The sequence below is a fragment of the Triturus cristatus genome, chromosome 5_1 (genome assembly GCF_964204655.1).
Source record: "Triturus cristatus chromosome 5_1, aTriCri1.1, whole genome shotgun sequence".
Lineage (NCBI taxonomy): Eukaryota > Metazoa > Chordata > Amphibia > Caudata > Salamandridae > Triturus > Triturus cristatus.
The window spans coordinates 165,273,440-165,297,244 of NC_140587.1; the positions used below are offsets into that span (position 1 = coordinate 165,273,440).

The 23,805-nt window shown below is 46.4% G+C and overlaps 1 protein-coding gene across 4 annotated transcripts in view; it reads right to left on the reverse strand.

Annotated features, from left to right (window-relative positions):
- Positions 1–495: 495 nt before the first annotated feature.
- Positions 496–23,805, reverse strand: part of LOC146830532 (UPF0739 protein C1orf74 homolog) — a 74,496-nt gene continuing 51,186 nt past the window's right edge. For all 4 annotated transcript variants that reach the window (XR_014961436.1, XM_085604734.1, XM_085604735.1 and 1 more), the window contains exon 2: positions 496–3,396. Coding sequence is in view for 3 of the 4 variants with exons in the window: in XM_085604734.1 (XP_085460860.1) it covers positions 2,427–3,230 (804 nt within the window). In the remaining variant the exon portion in view is untranslated. The remainder of the gene's footprint in view (positions 3,397–23,805) is intronic.

Below are 23,805 nucleotides of genomic sequence, written 5' to 3' on the forward strand. Positions count from 1 at the left end.
TATTCCAGTTGCATTGGTCGTCTACCACGTTATTGCACTGAACCACGCTGTGTGTCACACGTTTGTATTGTAGAACATTGGAGCACTTGATCCAGGTGCACAGTTGGGTTCTATTCTTCATCAAGAGCCAATCCTGGGTTTGAACCTAGGTCCGCAGATTCAAAGTCCACAGTTTTGCAAACAGACCATAGCTCCCGACTGTACTGGGCTGTAGCGGTTACATATGAAGCAACAACCATTTGAAAAGGTGGTATAGCACCACGTTTACAATCTTCACCTCATTATACCCATCTTGGGGAGTTTGACTTTTTCATTTGGGAGAATGTAATATAATAAAACTTGACAGTTCTGCTGCGGTACAGAGTTGCCAAGTGTGATTGGAAGCAGGAGCATATGATGGGCGACCCTGAAGTTGTCGGTTTTTATTATCTAAATGGACAGGAAAAGAAGAGCTTAGTAGTAATGTGACAGGACAGGGTAGGCAGGTAGGCGCTGTAGCATGATAGAATGACACTTTATTTGGCTGCATACAGAGACTACTACAATTGTGAGTCTCTCACATGAACCTTTTTCCACCTGGCTGAAGCCTACACGTACAGTATTTAAGAAAAAAAAAATGTTAGCAACCCTACTTGCAACTAGGGACATGTTAGTAGCTTACATACTATTGCTTTGGGCTGTCCCTCTTTCTCAAAATATTTGCTTGGCGGGACAAAATGCTGTTGGAAACCTGTTGCCTTGGCACATTTAACTGGACAGTTAAACTCTTTTTAGCATGAGCCTTTTTGATAACATAGTTCAACAAAAAATTAATGTGATCCACGTAATATACAGTAGCTACCCTTGTAGACTTTCAGGAGAGCAATGTAGAATAGTATTCTCCCCCCCCCCCCCCCCCCCACACACACAACCTCCTTCTCTAGGTTACCGATCTCTTGGTTCAGTTCTTGTCCTAGATCTATTTTGACTTCCCTCTCTTTTGGCAAGGCAAGTTCATCTATAGTCTGCATCAGTGAGACTCGAACCTGGTGAAGTAGTGATGTCACCACTACTCATTCTTTCTTTAGCCAATCGCAAGAGCTTGATTAGCTTGTTTATGAGTCAAGTACGGGTTTTGTAGACCTCGAAGGTGAAACCATATGCCTGGAGAGAAAAAAGAGGAGCAGTTCTGCCTGCCTTTAAATCTCCTTGCATTCTTGCTGATCTCCACATAAGACGAGGGTGGGTGTGCACCACCATTGGCTTATAAGGTATGTGTTCAGCAACTGACCAACTGAAAAGTCCCTTTGAGATCTAATAGATGCAGAAGATTCGCCTTGTAGACATGCTGCGCGAGTTCATGAAAATCTTAACTGGGTAAAATATTCTATACATTAGTCTGCAGATGCTTTTGGATACATTCCTGTGTAAAGAAAAATACTGCCCATTACTCGATACACCAAAAATATTAACCTAATTGCAAAGACCTAAGGCTTGACACCAGAAAGAGATGTTTAAGTATAAAGATATATTAGAAAGGCACACTTGAATATGAATACCTGAAAACATTTTAGAAGCAAATTCAGATTTGTAGAACGAAAAAAGAGAACAGACCAGCTTAACAGCAAGCAGTGTATCCAAAAGGACAACGAACATCTGTGGGGATTTAGCCTCTGGTGTTATTTTCCCCGGTCTGTAATAAGCTATCCGAATAGCACATCTGTACCATGTACGTGTCCTTGATTTGTGCTTGTTCAGAAATATATCACTTTTTGGTGAAACGGCACAGGGTCCTGGCACTAGACACTTTCGCAATAGTCTTGGTTCTGCTGAACACACACGGCTGCATTGTAGTTTACTTTCTATCTATTCACTGTTTGGGGAATTAACACATTTGAAAGACACCTGAGAAGTGCAACAGGCATATCGCACCGAGGTATTAAATATACAACACACTCTGTAACGAAAACAACTGAAATTGAAAAGTAAACTAAAATTGAGATGATTATCAAATTAGCCCTTTGAATATTCATAATTACAAATGAAAACTCTAAATCGTGTAACTTTTCTCAAATGCTGTTCAGTTACTAAAAGCCACAACATCAGGAAGGAATCTCCTTAAAAGCTGGGGTGTCTACAAGATGTGTGCACGAGAGGAATAAAACTGTGATTTTGGCCTCCTGTAACTGTGATTTTCCCTGGATTACAAAATGTAGTTAAGTGCTCACATTAAGACATAGATCTCCTACCCAAAGATAGAGAAAAAAAATAAAGCATGAATGGAGAGAAATGTGAAATACATTCCCCGTATCAATTATTCTTCCGAAGTAGGATGGTATTGGTATAGTCCAACAACAATTCCCAGCAATGGCGAGATACAGTGCCAGAGGCGTATGCAGATTTGTGGTGAAGGCTCACACCACTAATTTTTAAAACATGGATGTGATTTACAAAGCTACAGCTGTCAAGACTGTCAAACGACTGGTCACACTTAAATTAGTAAAACAATTCTGTTTAGAAAAAGCATTCTTCAGGTTTTCATTCCAAGAGTCTAGATACTCCCTCAAGTAGTGGTGCAATTCCTCTGGAACGCTAAAGGAGTAAAGCTGAAATCGCGTGCTATCGCTTATCTTTAAACATAATCCATCTGCACTGAAGACCCGAAGAGGCGTGAGGGCTAAGCAATTTTCAAACCCTTTCCTTGTATCAAACCAGTAGGAAGCAGGATACCCCAAAAGAACGCCAAATATGGTGCACAAATTCCATTCTTGGCAGTTTACTGCCCCCATAGACACAGTTCCAGGTTCACCATTTCTAAATAGGGTGAGATGACTCAGCAGTTCAAAAACGTGTCCCTTGATCTCCTCGGAATGGCATGGTTCACAGACCGTCGGACTTGTCTGGCCTGTCGAAGCATCCACAAAGGCAACAGCATTTCTGTGCAGAGCAGATTCCAGATTCAACACTGCATTCTCCACATTCACCACAATTATGTTATCTACTATGTCAAGGAGATGTACGTGGTGCTTGATCCAACCAATGAGTTGAAGTTCCTGAAGGAAGTTGCAGAGTGGCACAATCCCAGCTGTGCTGTAATCATACAGGAAGGCAGGTTTCAACCCACAATCTACAGCTAGTATTTCAGTGGCAAGGTTCAAGGAGATGGATGGAGGGAAATTCTTCTTCTTCTTCCCTGTCCCTAGATGACGTTGTGCTGCTGCGATCAACAGTGGGGAAAATGCTGCAGACATTATTTGGTGGTTCAAGCAAACATTTTGAAAAAGTGTCTGTTTCAGTAAACTAATCTAAGAAACCATCTTGAACCCTTATTGAATTAGGCTGATTCCATGCGATCACTGCTCTCAAATTTGTGAACTCATTACACATGTAATTTTGCTTTTGTTATGCTTCCATTCACTGAAAGAAAAAAAAAAGAACTATGTATTATTACAAGTTACATAAATAAGTCACTTAGATTAATGTAACCAAACGTGTGAAGAAAAGATTCACTTGACAAAGTAGTCGATACACGTCAACAGGGTTTAGCATTAAGAATGGTCAAAGTACTATTACAGTTGGTCACACAGAATACTCAGACTTGGTACAGTCTGTGTTACTGTTACTTCCCAATTGGTATATTCGCATGGCCAGGCAGGTACATTTACTACTGGAATGCTTCCACCAGCCTCTAGTTCAATGATGAGTGCATCCGTGGGGCTGGATAACGTTACTGGAATCAGGATAGAATTGTCCAGCAGTAAAATCATTAAAGGTGGTTAGGGGATTACAGAATCGGAATAACAGATCTGTGCCGAACTTTGCACCTACCGGACTGCTCCTACATTTGAAGAATATATCTATTTCGAAATTCTCAAATAGTCTCAGGAGTAAAATGTATACATGCAGAATGTGTACAAGTTTTCAAATCCTCATAGGAAATGTAACACGAGTGACTATTTACACATGTAAAATTTTTATTTCTCCACAAAGAAAGTATTTTCCACTCTGCACATACCATTTTCTCTATATCCCCTCTTAATTTGGGTGGCAATTATTTACCATTCATATTGTGGAAGCAAACTTAAAGAAGTAAATTTTGAAATTTTTCCATGTTTGGAAACTACTTGCAAATTGTTGGAGATTACCCACAAGCTTAAGTTTCTGTGGGCATTGAAGAACCTTTACAGGTCGACTAAACCCAGAAGGCCCACTACCTAATACACTTCTACTACTACTTTTACAATTGTGAAAAGTCCACCATACTAGCAAAATTGCAGCACTCGTCAATGCAGGTACTGAAAAGTCTGTCATTTCTCATTAACCAGAATCAGGAATGTTTGCCAGGCAATCAAAATGTTTGCATCCATAAATTTATCTTGGGTACAAAAATACTTTAAAAGCATAGAGCCCGTGGTAGTTCTGTTTGCAATCGTTAGTTGATAAGAACAACCTTTTTGACCTCTAATATCTTTTGGATCCATTTGAGAAGTCATCCTCAAACCTTTCAAAGATGAGGAAGCACATGGGTTTGATAGGTTTCATGAGTCTAGTAAAGACATTCCAAAACCTGTCATTCACATTTAAAATCCCATAAGCATATTTCCTCACTGACACACCAAAAACCTCTAAACAATTTGAACCCAAACTTGAACCAGATGGTATTGCTTGGCCAAAATGTAAATACTTTTCTGGTCTGGTGTAAATCTGTTCAATAATTCTGAAAACAACTAAAAATGAAAGATTAAAAATGTCGCACGTCTGAATTCTGAATCTAACGCCATCGCTCACAGGCTGAGAGAATTGAGAATTTCTTAATGTGACTTGTCAGACTTGCGCAAGCCATGGATTGTAAAAAAATATTGTGCAGTCTCATGAGAGCAAAGTGGGTACATCACAAACTGAAGGAGGGGTGGGGTGATACTCACAGGGGTGGAAAAATTCCATGGCGCACAAAAATCAACTACTAACCACCAGTGGCAAATCACACTTTGACTCAAGGGGTGACATTCAGCCTTTTTTATTCCCTAACACACTTTCACTGACTCACTTTTACTGACTAGGATATTAAGCTATAGAGTAAAGAGGCACTAGGCTATACACCAAGGATCTTAGACAACATCCCTATATCCATTAATACTAGCCCATCCCTGCTCCACTTCAGGAACGAGTTGCATATGCATCTCTTTAAAGAACACCACATCGTGATGAAATACACTTTTGCTATCAAGAATCAACTATTTTACCAATCACTAAATGACTGCATCCTAGCCTTTGACACTGTACAGCTCTCGGCTGCCTTTTGGGAAGGCATGCGCTATACATATAACACATACATACGTACATACAATAGTACCGTGACTGAGCTCCAACAACTCCTTAATAGTCTGACCCAAGAAAAGTAAACTTGTATCTTTGAGGAATCTTTGGCTTACTCTTGTATCTTCCTCCATCTCAGGAAATTCCACACATTTCAGCCTCAGGAGGTAAGTTTCATAATGACAAATAAGCATTCATTTCAGGGCCTTAGTCACCTTTAGCCCTGCAAGTCAACAGCAGACTAGTGCCATCACTTCTGGAGCAACATTTATCAATGGTCTTAAGCAGACGGGTTGGACTTCATCAGCGCAGCAGGCAGCTAAGACCTCTCACCTTTTCAGATCCAAGACAATTCTCTGCTCAGACTGGGTCAAGTAAGGTATTTTAAAGTATAAACCAGTCAGTCCATCGGTCTTTCAGCAAGTTATCCAGCCAATCTTTTTTTTTTAACACCTTTATTTTCATTTTCAACAATCCTGCAGCAGTTACACAAACAGTATTGGCTGCAATCCACAGTACCTTCATGAGGAGCTCGGCTAGTTAGGTTCAGGACTTTACTGATCACAATAGCACATTGGGGCTCTCCTCTCCAGCCATCATTGATTATTTTCTCATTCTGGCTCACTCACGCTAATATCGGCCTCATCTTGATTTGCATTTAAGAACACCCCACTCAGTTCCCTCCATTCCCTGAGGTCATCTGCCAATTTCTCATGCCTTCGGCTCAATTTCATATGTTTTTCTTCGGCCATTGTCCACTCTCTCACATTGCGGTGCCATGCATCTACTGTGGAGGAGTTATGCCCCATCCATGTTATAGCAACCCTACGTTTTGCTAACACTAACAGCAGCTGCATTAACTTGTAAGCCATCTTGTATCCTTTAGGTTTTTTAATGTGACCCAGTAAACAGTGTAGCGGTGAGCAGTCAATTTGGAATATTCCCCTCTGACATCGGCCGTTACCTGGGTCCACAATACATCCATCCTAGGGCAACTCCAAGCTAAGTGTAGAAAATCCGCTGCTCTATCCCCACATCGTGGAAAGTGATCTGTTCGAGAAGGTGTAATACGATCAAGTTTTGCTGGCATATATGTGTGGGGCAAAAAATTGTAATGCACCAACCTAAAACGTGCTTTACAGGATACTGTATGTGTCAGCCCACTAATGGCGGTGCACATCTTATCTTACATGGGTATTTGCAGGTCTGCATTCCATGCCCCCCTCGCCCTAGGGGGAAGACCAGCAGCATCCAACCTCATCGTTTTGTAAAGCAAGCAGATCAATCGACGTCCAGCGCCACAGGTTCGAATTAGGTCTATGGTGTGTGTTGTCTGCAGGATCACGGGATAGGCAGCCCATGTCACTTTAAACACTTCCACCAACCCTGTGTAGTGCAAGTAGTGCCCTTGTACCAGTGTGAGATTCCCACACGCCTGATCATGTTTTAAAAGTCTCACCAGTGTATAAGTCTGCCATCACTTCGCAGCCATCGTCCCGCCAATCCTGGAATGACATGTGTGCCATTATTTGTTGCACTGGCGCCAATATCCATACAGGCAGTTCCTGATGAAACGGGCCATGTTTCAGGACTGATACCATGTACAACTGCCAAACAGAAGAGGTTTGACCTACTATGTAGGCCACTTCGCCTGTGACCACACCAATAGTCTCTTCTCCCAATTGTCTCCCTCATCAAACCACCGGGTTGCATGTTGCAGATGCGTCGTGTAATAATCCAGTCCCACCTCCTCATACCGTCGAGACAGGGTGCTCGGTGCCACCCTACTATTGGGACCCGCCTAGAGCAGAGATGTGAACACCGAGTTCAGTTGTTTACAAACAATCTTGGGGATAGCGCATAATGTATTCTGCAAAGCATAAAGACAGTGTGCGAGTACCACCATCTTGGACAGTGCCAGTCTGCCCATCAGTGAGAGCGGCAACAAGTTCTAAAAGGCCACCGATCTCCACAATGCAGCGAGTACTCTATCCACATTTAGGTTGAGCAGTTGGGCATCTGTAAGCGCTACCTGTACAGCCAGATAGCTAAAAGGTGCCAGTTTCCCAGCACAGCCTAAGGCAAGGGAAGCATTCATGGGGTAACTTTGCCATGTTCGCCAAGGGAAGATTAAGGATTTGTGGCGAATTAGATGCAGGCCAGAAAAGTGCCCAAAATCATAAAGGAGCCTCAACAGATTAAGTAGTGCCATCCAGGGTGAGGCTATGCAGAACAAAGCTTTGTCTGCATTTAATGTAACGTGCGGCTCCACCTATACGAAAGGCCCACTTACCAATTTCTCGCCACACCCAAACGGCTAACGGCTCAATCGCCAGGGCAAATAACAGTGGTGAGAGTGGGCACCCCTGACACGTTCCCCTATTCACATTCTTGATGGAATCTGACCCACCCGAATCCTAGCGTGTGGGCATTAAGAGCAATTTGACCTGCTCTGAAACTACGGCCCTATGCCCACCACTCTCAGCACTTCCTGTAGGTAACCCCAATCCATAGTATCAAAGGACTTCTCCAGGTCTATCAACACCAGGGCCAGTTCCTCATTTCTATGCTTCGCTTCATGTGATATATGAGATTACCGCTGCAGATTCATGCCCGATCAAGTGCCTCCCCGTACTCTTGTAGTAGGGACTGCCCCACCGTAGCCGAGAATGCCTGATAGAACTCTGGCGGGAATCTGCCGCCCTCCCCGGAGCATTCGCCCTAGGGAGCGCCTGTAGAGCTGTGCCCACCTACTCCAATGACAACTGGGCATACACTGCCTACACACACAACGGGGGTAGGTGCGCCAGGGGTAATCCCTCCAAAAGTGGTATATAGCGGTCTGCTTGGACAGCAGGGTCCGCCTTGTGCACTTTCCTTAAGTGTCGCTGAAATACCTCAAGAATGGCTGCTCTGGTGTACACTATTGTAGCTTCCGGAGTGAGCAGACACGTAGTCAGCGATAGGGCTTGTTCCCTCCGCAAGATCCAGGCCAAAAGGTGCCCAGACTAGTCCCTATTCCTGTGTAACGTTCTCTGTACTGACGGAGTGTGCATTTATCTAGCCTATCCCATGTCGCTGATGAGTCTGCGCAGACAGTTCTCTGTCATCAGCGGTCCAATGCTCCTGTTCCTCTGCTTGGGCTGCCCCCAGGGCGTCCTCCTGCTCTTTGAGCTCCCGCTGGAGCTGTCGGCAGACCCCACACATTAGTCACACACATACATCCCTCAACACCACATTCAGTGCTTCCCACTCCGTGACCCTACTAGCCATCCCCTCCCATTTAAATGCCATATATTCCGTCAGTCCATGAGACAGTGCCTCCCTGCTACCGGGTCCTCTAGGATTTTAGCAGACATTCTCCATGTCCTCGGTACCTGGACAGGACCTCCCCACTTCAATACTGAGTTAACTGGGGAATGGTCGGATAGAAAACGAGCTAAGTGTGTCACTACAACGTCTTCTCCTCGGGACAGTCCAATATGTAGTTAAAGAACCCCATCTACAGAATGGGTACGTCCAACTCCTGTATTATTAAGTCTTCCATGACCTGATAAAACGCTGGATCAGTGGCATACGGGGCGTAGGAGCTTAAAATGGAGTAGTCACAACCGTCTAGTGTTCCCCTAATCAGCACATAGCGACTGTTCACGTCCGCCTACATATATGTCAATGTGAAAGTTATCCCGGGAGCCACCCATATCAACACACCCCTAGCATAAGTCAAATAGGAAGAATGGTACATCTGACCATGTCATTTCTTGGCCACCCTGTCTAGATGTCTCCTGTAAGCATGCTATAGATAAGTGATGTCTTTTCAAGAAGGTAAGCACTCTATGCCTCCTGGTACAAGTGCCTAGGCCCCGGACATTCCAGGTCAGTAGTTTAAATTCAGTTGCCATCCCCATTTACTGCATGTTTCAAATAAATCCCCTGTTGCCGACCCTTAACCACTGTGTGCTGCTGCTGCAAAAAGCTGCATCTAATAAACCAGCAATACATTAACAGCTCCCCCCCCCCCCACCCATGGACAAGTAACGTGCAACTGTGCAATCGTTAGTGCCCTCCCCCTGCTCGTGCCAGGATGTGCACAGCCTACCCATCAGTCCAACAGGGACTGGTTAATTCCCCAGGGAGAACTAGAGTCCTGACCGGGATCAAACCATCATTGTGATCAGCCATAGCCCACGGAGGGGCAACAATGCATCAATCTCCAGTGTGTACACAATGCAGGCGACAGTTGCTCCTCTCATCCACCATCCCTCCAGAGTCTCCCGCCCAGCCACACCACCATTCGACCATCAAACAGTTCTGCAGCGTTACCACACGCACTGAAACCAGGGTCTACAGCACAAGTGCACATGGTCACTGCACTATCATAACAATAAAGAAGAAACAATCAGGTATAGTCTTGGGCACCACTCTCAGTCGTCTTCCGTTTCCGGTGCTGGAGCTGGCAGGGAGTCAAGAACAACATCTTCTGTTGGGCTCAGGGTCACTGGCACATCTCCAGGCTCCAGTATGGACGAGGTAGAATGTGAGTCTGAAGCCTGCATTTCTAAAGTCCCAAGGCGCATGGTGCCATCCTCTCGAAAGGTGACCCTCTGTTACCCCAGCGGTATCTCGCTAGGCCCCCCTGTGGTCTGTCCATTTCGTTGCACCCCCCCCCCACTTGGACATGAGAGCCCCATCGTCACCTCTGGCTACGCGGTTCATGGGGAAGGAGAGCATCTCCCCGAATCTCAAGTCTCCCACACCTCCTCCGCCGTCTCAAAGAAATGTGCTTTTCCTTGCACCAGAACCTTCTGTTTAGCTGGGTACAAAAGCATCTACTGTAGTTGCAAGGTCCGCAGCTGCTGCTTGGCTCCCATAAATGACCTGAGCAGTTCCTTCGCCTGCCTGGTGTAGTCCGGGTATATGGTGATTTTACTACTGCCATGGGTAAGGTTTTAGCGTTCTCACATGCTACATGCAGTTTACAGTCGGGGTCACGGTAGTTAAGTATTTTGGATAGAATAGTCCACGGCTGGGCCCCCGGGGGGTGCGGCGGCACCAACGCTCTTTCCACAACCAAAAAGTCAGACAGGTACCATGGGCACAGTTGAGTACGGATCCACTGTTCCAACGAGCTCCCCTCAACTTGTTACGGGAACCCCAGGACGCGGATATTGCTGTGCAGGGCCCAACCCTCCGCATCTTCGACCCGACGCTCCAGAGCCCTCATGTCGTGGCCATTTAAGCCACCTGCTGTTCATAAACCACCTCTCCTCTTAGCTCAACAATGTCTCCATCCGCTGTGGACACCTTGTCCACTACTTTTCTCAGGACCGCCCTCAGTAGATTCATGTCCACCGAGACTATTTCTAATTGGTGTTCCAGGGCCGTTCTGGAGCCCTATATGGCTGCCAGCAGGTCCACGCTGGAGGGTTCCCCACCTCTATCTTCCCCCTCTTCGCTGGTACCCTTTTGTCTAGTTATCCACTGTTGGGGGTGTTGCATCGTGGTATATTGAGTTATTGTGTTGGCGGAGGGGACACGGTGCCTTATCCTTACCCATGTCACAGAGGTCCAGGGCATCCTGTGTTTCAGCCAACAATTCCAATGGCATGTTCAAAAGAAGGCTAGGGCGCTGCTGGGTCCATTTAACGCTACGCCCCATGGCGGGGGCCAAGGCCATTGGTGCACCACCACCCAGTCTGCCCTCAATCCAGCCACCCATGGTCAAGCCCCTGGGGGCACCGAAGTACAAGGAGCTCCAGGTCAGTTCCACTGCTCATGTAAACAATCAGAGTTCGCCAGCTCTACCCATAACTGGGAAGGCGGCCACATGAGAACGATATGGTAGGCTTTGTGTGGTGCTTGTTCATGACCCGGGTCCGTCCCCTGCTAACGTGGCTTTCCTACGACTCAGTGGGAATCCTCCAGGTTCCAGGATCACTGCTGTGCCCAGGGCGGGCCCCCCACAGAACCCTCAGGGGCCCCTGACAAGCCACTGAGTCGCAATGTCATCTGTGCAGGTCCGCCCACATCTCCTCGGGCTCGCAGCTATCCCTTATTGCCCAGCCTGGCGGATCCCTCTCCCGTGACTCACCGATCTGAAGGCCAGACGGGGCCCCGCCCCCACCTCTCTTCGATGGCCCTCTGTCTCTCCCGTAATTTCTCACCCCCAGCATAGGTCCCTCAGGACCACTTCAATAACATCGCAGCACACACTGACGCAGTGGCCCCACCAGCTCTTCGTCCGCAGTTTCACCGGGGCTCCGGCCACGGCACTGGTCGCAAGCAAGGGCCGGCCACCTCGATGTCAGCCGCAGCACTCGCCGGGTGCCACAACTGGGACAGTCCTCACCCCACCGGGGGCTGCAAGCACCCCTTGCTCTCCTCCTCATGCAGCACCGTGCGACCACATGCGGCAGCGACCACCACAGCTGGGGAGCCGATATCCTCCTCCTTCTGCCCTCGCCCATGAGGCAGGGTGCACCGCAGCTCAGGATGTGGCCCTAGGACGTCATCACAGGCCACTGCCCAAAATGGTGGCCGCCAGGTGCCCAGTGCACGTCTGCCGAAGCAGGTCTGTGTCTGCTACCGGCCTGCAGGATTCGGTAGGATTGCAGGATCAGGCTGGCCGGTTGCTTAAGAGCTCACGTCCTGTCAGCCATGTTGCTTGGCCACGTCACTGAGAGAATGAATTCCAACCAGACCTTATTGCTAACACTGCGCTCCACACATTTCCACACCATGCCATGCACCGATATGATACACTGCTTATCAGCTTACATATTACATAACTGATGATATCTGCAATCTACAGTGTAATCGATGACAGTGCAAGTTATAATTAGGTAAATTATGTATATCTTGTGGAATTCAGTGTTTTTTAGGTTTCTAAACATTAGTGCACCGGTCTCCAACCTTTTCTGCAGTGAGAGCTACTTATGATCAGTAAAAATCATTCAACCGCGGCACCTCCGTTAATGCCGAGGAGAGTCGCCCCACCTGCTGCGAGTGCAGCAGGTACACACAGAATAATAAAATGGTCATTACCGTACCATTTTATTATTCTATGTGCCGCTGGCCAAGCTACCACAAGTGTGATGGTGGGGGGGTGGGGGGGAGCAGACAGATTCCTGCACATTGCAGTATGACTGCTTCAAGTGGGTATGACAGATCATGACAGATTGGCCAAATCTGTCATGCGAACCTCAGAGCCTGCAAACCCAGGGCTGTAAAACAGTCGAGGGATTGCAGGCACAGGCACCAGCCTCCAAAAAAGTTTTGGGTTAGCCTGCTCTAACCAATCCAGCTCAAGAATTGGCTGCATTTGGAAGCAGGAAATAAACCACCTTTCTTTCCTGCTCTGTCGTACTTTAATATTCGGGACCGCGTAGGGGACAGGGCCCTACCCCTGTCTATCTTGGTATTAGCGAACCGCAAATGGTAAATGCGGCATGTACGAGTGCTTTATGTACCGTTCTAGCTATGAATGCACTGTGTACACGTTATTCTGCTCCACTACGCGGGTTCCATTTTGGAAGCAGTGGCCATCTTGTCATTGCCCTCACATAGGCTATAATGGAGTAAATACGGGCCTCACAGTACATGGGCTTTCCCTCTGACTTCTCTGTGACCTGGGCAGCGGGCCCTGCTGCCCCGGGTCAAACCGGTCTCACGAGCTCCCCTTCCTCCTTCCACCTGTGATTAGCATCAGGGCTTGACCCGTCATAAAACCCTTTCATTCTACACAATCCCCCGGCTAATCTCTTCCACACCTGCTTGTTCCTGCTTTATGACTTGTTTCCCAAAACAGGAGATGCTCATGTTTATTGGGGGGTCTATTTACATCAAACGTGGGATCTGAACCTTACTGTGTAAATCATTGTGGGCTGGCCGAACTGGAATGTGGGATGGTCATCATGACTCTGCTTTTTCGTTTGTAATGTATACCTTTATATGGCCATATCGTAAACCAAGGAATGTGTGCCTGGAGCATGATATTTTGTATTTAAGATGAAGTCCGTTCCTATGATTTTCAGCAGTCTCCTGAGAACATACACGCTGTTGTACTTCTAGGATACCTGTCATTGGTCTGCAGCCAATAAACGAATCTTTGACTTCACCCAGAAGACTCTGTGTTTCTGTAGGTCCGGAACAGGGTGAACCCAGAAGTCATAGGGTGTGTGCCCCTGCACCGCTGGGTCTAAATTACCCAGTACTTCAGCTCGTTGTCAGGAAGGGCAACAGGCAACATATCGGTGAGTTTTACGGCGCGCCGTACCCTATCTATTTTAAAAGTAGCTAGTCTCCCCTGAAATCATTGTGAGCTACTGAAGACCAAGCCACTCGCGCAATGTTACCAGACACCCCCACGCCCGTTTCATTCATCATGCCTTTTGTCCATGGAGCCAAATACTATGGTTTTAACAAAATACTTTGACAAAGGGCACTCTGACAGGGCTGCCATGTGTGTCAGTGAGTGTGGCCTTTGGAGATGTATGAACATGTGTGTATATAAATGGGATGTATGGGGTGAATGTCATATGTACTTGTGGCACAGGACATACCTTCGCCATATGCAACCCTTTTTTTAAATGGAAGAAATTTAAAGTGCAAAAAATAATATAATATGGAACATTTTTTTGCACTTTAAATTTCTCCCGCTTCAAAAAATGACTGTAATTTTCAGTTATAAATATGACATTGCGTCTACCAGCCACTGGGAGCAAGATGCCTTCTGTGTGTAAATGCTCGGGAGACATGGTGCCATGTTTACAGCAGCCTTTGTATTAAGCATCCTGACCTTCAATAGCACAAGCTGCGGGCTGCGGAGCCAAACTTTCTTTCAGAAATGAATCCCTGGCATACAAACTTTATGGTGAACTTTCGAAGGTGACTTTTCATTGCTTCCGGTTCTGGGTCATGCAGAGCAACACGGAGAGAGCAGAGGTGTGCAGATGCCGGGTGGAGACCAGAAGGCAGCTGCAGAGGCTGTGGAGCGGCGTGGAGGCAGAATATGCAGAACTGAATGGGGGAGGGGGGCGGGCTGGGGCATGTTAGGGCCGTCCTGGTCCAGTCAGCTGTCTACTTGACATCTACTTGCCGACCACGCCCGGTCCGTCCGCCTTGGAACCGACAGGGTTGAGTCCCCTGCCACCCATTGCATTAGCCACCACCGCCCCACAAGCATTGCAGAAAAAGCAGAGTGCAGACGCTGGGAGGAGACAGCAGAGGCCGCCGTATTGGTACCTCCTTGGTCCGGTTAGCCATCTACTTGCCGGTCACGCCCGCGGGACGGTCTGCAGCAACCAGTGGCAGCTTTGACTGCTCCGGGGCAACCTGCCCGCAGCACACAGCATCTCCTCAGTAAACGCAAGACCATCATTAGCAACACTTGCTGGCCAACGTTCCTCGGGGATGAATAAGATCCAGTTGCAGTTGGCGGTTTATCCCTATCCCCGTCAGTTGCCATACGCCCCAGTGCCCCATGCTCAGGTCCACCGTCCGGCAATACATGTCCAGAGCAAGGGTCCGGCATAAGCAAGCAAGGTGGTAAGGCTCTAGAGCCGCGACACAACAGCTGCTATGCGTGGAGGCGGCCGGCACTAGTACGGTGCGACTTGTGCCTCTCCAACATTAGGGCACATACCAGCCATGCTCTGCGCATGTAACACAAGAGGAGCGTACAGCATTCAGCACACCTCCAACAGCCACCCAAGTAACCAAAGGCTCCACCACCGCCATCCAGCCACCCAGCTAGACTTAACACCACCCATGGCTTTTAATCACGTCTGTCAAAGTCCAGGTTTCTGCCAGGAGATACTCCATGTGTTCCTCTCCCCGCCCATCTAGACCGCTGAATGCCTTAACCACACATATGCGTGGTTAAGGCAGATGCGTGGTTTAGGCAAGCGTTGTTCTGCTTGTGTGGAAAGGCAGGCATGAGTCAGCTCGGTTGTTAAGGCTGTTTTCCTTTTGTAGGTCCCTTGAGAGGGTGAGCTTGTAATCTTGCATGGGAAGGGGATATTTGGCTTGACCCATCCCAGATGGTAACTGCAAGGCTTATTTTGCCCGTGTGCAAGAGTGAATCGGTGACCCCTGTAAGCCAGGAGAGGGACACTGTGGGCTGCGCCATGCATTGAGTTCTGTGCAGGGACAAATGAGGAATTTAGTGCTTTGACGCTGCCGGCTATTATTCATCTTTATTTAAGAAAGAATGATACAAGTCATAAAAGGTCACAAAGAGGATCGTTCTACTCTTTGCTGTTTCTACAAATGAACCTTTAATGAACCAAGCCAGGCTAACAAAAAATGTGGGTTCTGCCTTGAGGCGGAAAGATTTTTACTCTTCCTAAACTAAAGAAACAGTGACATTTCCAACACAAAAATCTTTTCCTCACTCTTCAAGTAATACACAATTGTTTCCTATTTCAGAAATTACCCAGACCATGTCCTGAGGAGAACACGTAAAGGAATTAGGGTTTGAAACGCATAGACCACGACTAATGGGGTATCCTTGCACAACGTAGATCAATATGGAGGACTAAAAATTAATTTTCAGTGTAAAAGAAAAACAATCCCATCAAGTCCATATTAGATATCTTGGACCCCCATACTGTACACCAAGAGCCCCTGTTGTTAATCTATCGCTCTGGCTCCCCAAATGTAGGACTGGTTGAATATTGAATTTTACATGTTTTTTTATTTGTTTATGCTTTAAGATTTGTTTGTCACAATGAACACAAAGATTTTTCTAAACGTTGTACATTTCATAATAGAAAGTTGATATTTCTCTCTTGCTTGAAAAGATATTGAAGATTAAAAAGTGATATGAGCATTTGTAAAAAAATATCCAGAGGTCATGTTTATTGAGTAAAAATGATCTTCACAAAGAAGTAAAATTGTTAAAATGACGCAGCCACCTATTGTTGTTTCGTGTTTATATGGTATAGGTTACGGCACAGGAGAGTTACTGCAGCAACCCCATATGCCAGGAGTGACATGGTACAAAGTATTGTCAAATTCGCCCCATCACCAGGGAAAACTAAAGCTGCGACCTGCGGGTCGAAACTGAGCACCAAGACCTGCCCCCTCACTGACCCTGTGGATTAAGGAGGACGCCGAGTGGACTTCATTCCGCCGCTGACATCCAATTTGGGAGTACAAGATCAACTCCTTCCCCCCTGTGTGGGGACTGGCTGAACTTATTGCACCAACAGAAGCCAGGAGCACCTCCAATCGCTGTTGAGACAGGCAGCACTGCTTGGGAGAGAGCCTGTGACTGCTGCTGCGTGTACCACAAGCTGCCCGAATATGCTGAGCAGGTTCAGAGCATTGCAAGTGCCAACAGACGGGCACCCGCTGAAGTGCTGAACGCTTCTGTGCTGCTGGAGCGGGTAAGACTTGATTTGTGCCCCGGGTGATTAGCTGCTGAAGGTGATGTGGCACTGTAGACACTTTTGACGATTTCCTGAGAGTCAAAGAGGACTCTTGAGTAAGGCCTACTAGTGAGCATTCCCTGGATGCGGCCATCAGTGAAAGCAGAATTATCCTGTACACACTGCAAGGGAGAGTGTGGGAAAGGGGTTTCCTAGATAACGACTAGAGCCCCGGCCTCAAGTGGATTGTGTTATTGTTTCCGAATATCGTACACTTCTTTGAATGAACAGAGTTAGAAATAAAACACTTCTTTCTATGGTAAAAACAATTATTTGACTGGAGATTGATTTATTGACATTACTGAGTGCACTTTGAGTTATGACTTGTGTTCACTAATCTCTACCTACACATCCCTACCCCGCCGCCCTCCTGAAGGAGCCTTTGACTGCTTTGACTGCTCATCCAAAGCTACTGCTCAGAGTCAAGTGCAGAAGGGGTAATTGGCCCAGTTGCTCAGGATCCATAGTAGGTCGGGCCCCGGGAAAACAGAGTTGGGCTGAAGAAAAATGAAGGCGGGAAAACTGAGATAAGTGAAAAGGATTTATTTCCAATAATTTAAGCACCCACGACCGAGCGCACCCGCTGCGTGCGAGGATCTCGGCCAACTGATTAACGTTGACAGAATCCTGGCACGCATAGAGCAGAGCCCGATCGTGGAACCATATTCAGACAATACATAGAGAGTGAGACACCCTCGCGCTGGCTGCAGCGCAATGAAGCCTCCGAGCAAAGTAAGCAACGCTACACAATACAACTTCTCCCACCCCAAAGAACAAAAGGAAAATAGAACTGTGAAGCAGAAGAAAAACATTTGTCAAAAACAATGGTAAGCATAACTTGAAATTGAATGCAAAAGGAGTATCGAAAAGTCCTGGTTACAAATTCATGACAAAACATAATCATTGAACCTGGAGGGTAATCTTCTATTGCGAGAACCCAAATCAGCAGATCGCATGGGAAAACCGTCAGAAGTCGAAACAGTCTTAGAGACAAGACTTTCTTGCAGATTGACGTGTGAGGGTGAACATTGAGAGGGAAAAACTCTCCCAGTATCAGGTTCTCGCACAGTTGGTGAAACACCAAAAGTAGGATCATGCAACCAACTAGTCCAGCCACAATGTTCAACCTCTTGTTTAGACAACTTCAGTAAAGACTTGACCTGTGATCCAGAAAGATGCACAAGCGATCTTTTATTCCACCACCCCTTACTACCAAGGAGTGCTGAACCTTTACTTATACCGGTGACCTGAACAGGGGCAGAAAATTTAGACAAATCCTTGGGAACTTTTGGGGGATTTTTTATAAGAACCCAATCAAAGACTTTCAATTCCATATTATTAAAATATTTACCTGAATCATGTAAGGACTTCATAAGATTCTGCTAATGCAACACACTAGACTCAAGACTTCTGTTACGAGGGCCACCCTTATCATGTTTATTTTGCAACCAATTGAGACACAAATCTGTGTGGGCATTTCTACCCCTCAAAAGGGTAAAAGGAGGAACTCCTGTGGTGCAGTGAGGAGAAATATTATAAGACCATAATTTAGCCTCAACACAATCTTGAACGTCTTGACCAGACGAAAGAGCTGCTTGAATGGCATCCTTAATTAATCTGTTCACCCTTTCAACCAAACCATTGGACGCTGGGGAATACACAGCAACTTTAAAATGAGTGACATAGTTTTCAGCTAAAAATGTACACATCTTGTTCGAGACAAAATGGGTACCATTGTCAGTTACAATAATAGATGGCGAACCTTCCACAGCAAAAACATTTTTCAAAAATGTGAAAGCATTAGAGGTGCTGGCTGAATCACAGAACATATGATAAATCCATTTAGAATGGTAGTCAACCATCAGGATGAGAAACTTGAGGTTATGGGGTAAGACATCATAAGGTCCAGAAAAATCTAAGGTGAAGGCGCGGTCGTGCGCATTGTCTGTACGCGGTGAAGCAGAAAATGGCAATGAAGGCGCTGAAAATAAGTGAGGAGTTGGTTGGTGGGTGGGTGCTGGCAAGGTGTATCCGGTCATCGCCAAATGAAGTAAAATGAAGACGAGAAAATTCTGAGATAAGTTGAAAGGATGTATTTCTAATAATTAAAGCACCCACGACCAAGCGCTCGCGCTGCGTACCAGGATCTCGGCCAACTGATTAACATTGACAGAATCCTGGCGTGCACAGAGCAGAGCCCGATCATGGAACCATATTCAAACAATACATAGAGAGCGAGACACCCTCGCGCTGGCTGCAGCGCAATGATGCCTCCAAGCAAAGTAAGCAACGCTACACACTACATGGGCCCAGTAGCCCCTCCGTGCCCTGAGCCCTCTGAAACGGATTCTGACAGACTCAGATACATTTTTTGAGTTACTAAAAACACAGTTTCTTGCTAGACAGTCAACAGAATTTGTGGTCTGCTCAAAATATCTACCGGCCTATTCAAACATAACTTCTCCAGTGGCTGCCTCTAGAAAATAGCCGAATTTAAACCTGGCTGCCTTTCTTACACCGCACAAACACATCCAACATCCACCACACTTGCATACCAAATGATCTGTCCCACGAGGCTCACAGAACACAGCTAGCTCGGCAATGGCTATTCTTCAAAATGTATAAATGAAAACAAGGCAATCCTGCCATCCAACCGCTTTGCAGCCTGTTCCTAAGTTATGGAAGACCTACTTTAGAAGATTGGCCCCTGCGTTGCTTTCTTTTTAAAAGGAAGTGAAAATTCAATTGAAGGAAAACCTATCGGGCTAAATCCAGTCTACTTGGGGCATGAAACACAAAGATAAACATGGCTTGTGTGTATACGCTTTACAGCAGTTTTCCTTCCTTACTCATTTCAGCTTCGTTTCTCACCTTTACTGACAAACCAATAATTACAGACATGGTTGAGACTCTGTTAGAATTACTAGTGTTTTAAAGTTTTGCAATACATATAGCATGCCATTACTAACTATGTCCTTCGTTCTCATATTGCCTGGCACATCACAGAAGAAGTGGTTTACCAGATAGGCCAGTGTCACCACAACACGACCTTTAAGGCTACAAAACACACAATGCTGTCATTTGTTATATGCCACTGTGTCACAGCATCACCTGCCCCGTGCAGCAGTGGCCTTAAATAGTAAATGACTAGAACCCCTTAAGTGCCATTCTAAAGTAACCGTCTATGTCTATTGTGTTCAAAAGGGCCACCTCGATTTGTTGGCACACGTTGTAATAATTTTTGTTGCCGTTCTGAAAAAAATTCTTGCTATATTTCTCTTGGCGAAAAATGTAGAGCCTGGGTGAAGTGTCACCAGCGGTCGAAGTGGACGGGATCGGCAGGGCACGGCGTGCCCCTACTTCTTCAATTCCAGGGATTCCGTCCCCCTACTTTTTTATTTTGAAAATGCATCCCGGGACGCAAGAAATCACCATCGCCTATAAATAAAGCTCGGAGTTCCTGGCGTTCGTGGACGGGCGGCAGAGAAGTAACAGGACTCTGTCTTTTCCTTCTTGCCCAGAGAAGAAAATACAGTGTCCACTTCTGCTCTGCCGCTTCAGCTGTCCCCCCACTCTTTCCTTCTTCCCTCTCTTTCTGTTTAGCAGCTCTTCTCTTACTGAAAACCGAGACTTCAAGACAGGGTTTTCACTCTCTTTCCTCTCCTTTCTTTTATTTGCTCCCCTGTGAAATGGATCCAAAAAGAAAAATTTTTTTGCTGGAAATGTCGTCTTTTAATTCCAAGTAACAGCATCTGGAATAAAAGGTTATAAATATGACAAATAACTAAATAAGGTAAGACAGAGTGGTATCTAACTGACCAGATTGATTTTATTTACACCCAAACACATTAGCGCCACTTTTACAGAGTTTGCCAGTGAAGCCCTATTTTTGTATTCTTGTCTTGCATTGTTAAAGTTAGAGCTATTGGCATTACTCATGACATTATTTTTGTTTATGTTTTTGTCTTTAAAACATTTAACCCCTTCGCTGCGGCGGGAATTCCGCCGCAGCGCTGGGGAGTGCGGGGGGCAGCGCGGTGGCGCTGTGCTCATGACGGAGCCACTCCGTCATGAGCCACGGTTGAGCTGTGCTCATGACGGAGCGGGTCCGTCATGACTCCGCCCAGTTGCGTTGTCCCCCCGCACAGGCGGGGAAACAGTGCCGCGTAGGCGGAGCGGCCGCCAACGGCCGTGACATGACGGAACCGCTCCGTCATGAGCACACAGCAACCGTGGCTCATGACGGAGCGGCTCCGTCATGAGCGGGGAAGGGGTTAAAGAAACGGCATTGTTATTTACAATGTCAATAGCTTAATCACTCAAATGCGAGACCTATTGCATTTGCACCCACACAGAGCCACCCACCCACACACACACACAGAACCACCCACCCACCCACAGAGCCACCCACAGAGCCACCCACCCACAGAGCCACCCACACAGCCAGCCAGTGCACTCTAGGGCAGTGCTTAATTTGTATTAAAACAAAAAAAAGTGCCAGGGCTCTTGACAGAAGGCCATTGAAACTTGCACGACACATTGTCCCTGACATGCTGCTAAAGATCAGAACAACACAACTACTAACCATCACACTCCTACAAATGAGACAATTCGGACTATTTCAGGCCCCCAAAGCTATAAGAATGGCTTAGGTGGCAGGTGATAGTAATTTTTAATGTATATTGCATAAATAAATGACTGTTGTTGTGTTCATGTCTAAATAAGCCAGTCAGTGCAACCACCCTCAGTCTGTGACTTCTAAACCTCACCCTCCCCTGCTCCCCCCACTCCCGTTCGTGTTTTCTTGCCTGCCGGCACTTCCGTTTTCATCTTTATTATTGCCACCTTGAAATATGCGAGTTCAAGATGCGTGCTGTACAAAAACTGATCGTGTTTAATGAACTACATTTTAATGTTACCCTAAATATAATAAGACTCTAGGCGACATTCGGGGTATGCATGGCAACTGACGCCTCTTAGTTCACAAACGGCATTGTTGTCGGGCGGGAGGAGCGGCAGTGTTTTAACTCATGCTTAAAATGAGCACTTTTAATAACTTCCTCTCAATTCAGTGCTACGATCTTGTGTACTGAGGTGATGCGCTAAAGAAATGCACTTTTTGAATTCTGAAGAGACATTATCACACATTTACATCATGTTTACTGTATGATTAACATGCCGATCATTTTCACGGCTAGCCCACTGGCTCGTATACGCTTGGCTAGTCTCCGTCTGGCTCTACCTGTTAATTAATATATTGGCTCGCGCACCTCTAACAAAGAGAGATAAAGGGATACATGGCAGTGAGCCCGGTAGATGGTAGAGAAATAGACTGGTGCAGACAAACTGACAAAGTCAGTCTCCATTGCCTCACGTCAGTATCATCACTTTCAATCACCTGGAAATCTGCCGGCAACTTCCGCATGCCCCAACCTCATCCCCCTCACCTATTCTTAGCAGAAGCGGCAGATTCTGAGCTTTGCCCTGCTGGCATAGAAGAGCACGGCAGAGTCTGTAGAAGCACTGGAATCCCTAGCCTCTCCGGGCTGGCACCTAAGCCTTCCGGGTGCCTTCACACTCAGGATAAATGAATACATTTTGTTCTGTGCTTTAGTCGCCCCTCTGTGAGCACTGTCTGGTAGATGAAGCTCTGTGTAAATAAACACATTCAGAGAGGAGGTTGGGTACAAACAAACAACAGCCACAATACTGTTTGTTTTGAACGTGTAGTTAAATACTGGCTCATCGAGTACCTCATTGGCTGATCATTCCATGGCACTACCAAAATTACATTTGGACACATTTGCTCAACTGTAAAACACTCCCTTCTATGGGTCATTTAACAACTAGGGGCTTTGGGATTAGGTAACCTACTTTGGATGCTGTGTAAAAGAGTAAATACAAAAATTAATGCAATGAAACTAAGCAACCAGCATTGTCTAAAACACCGACCCCCTGCAGCACCGTCCTGAGAATCACCCACCCTTCGCAGAGTCTGGGGTACAAGTAGCGCTCCACGTCAGTTACGGGGGCTTGGAGCAGCGAGACTGCTGCAGAGCTACACAACTGACATAGACCGAGAGAGGCGGTGAAGTATCACTCACTGGTGTAGAAGAATCCTTTTCTGCGATGATTTAATGATGCGCCTGATTAGGGAGATTAATTTTGCAGGGTTGGGGTCAAGCTTGCGTTTACAGAGTATTACGGAGAATTAGAATACTAGAATATTACAGACTATTACACAGTATTAGAACTTTACGGAGTACTAGAGTATTATGGAGTATTAGATTATCAAAATGTATTACTGTTCTATAGATCAGTGAGTTAAGGGGCATGTTCTCAGTTGCACGCTGCTGGGAGCCAGGGACGTTTATGGGACCATCTTTAGAAAGCTGTATAAACATTAAGCAGCAGTAATACGTTTTGCGCTAGTGTTTCACGTCCCCCGACAGCAGACTGCGCATGCAATTACAAAGGGGGTTGGGAAGGTGGATCAGCGCGAGGCTGGAGTGGCGAGTGAACAGGAGCCGCATGAGCCTGCCGGAGGAAAGATCCTTGCGACTGTATGGTGCTCAAGGGCTGCACTAAACGAGGGTATGTATGGCTTTGAGCCTGCAAAGTAAAAGGGTTCAGCATCGTTGGCAACAATGCATCCCAAGACACACATGCGATGCACCAACGTATTCATTCTATTTCAAATGACAATTATACAGAGGCCAGCCTGAAACCTGGTGAAGACACAGACAATAACTAAAACAAGGTGCGCACTGTTACGTGTGACCATGTACGGTCGGTCCGCTAACGCCCCTTAATGAACCACGTAGTTCACGGCAATGCTGTGGTTAATACCCGCGCACTGCAGGTTTTCAAATGAACCACATAGTTCACGGGGATGCTGTGGTTAATACCCGCACACTGCAGGCTGACCGACAAAGTCACCGCAGGGAAAATGAGACCGCAATAGACTAAGGCAATCAGTGTGGAAAGAGCCAGGTCTTGAACTTTTTACGAAAGACAGAGTGATCTGATTCTTTACGCAAATACAGCGGCAAGGTATTCCAAAGATTGGAGGCATTAT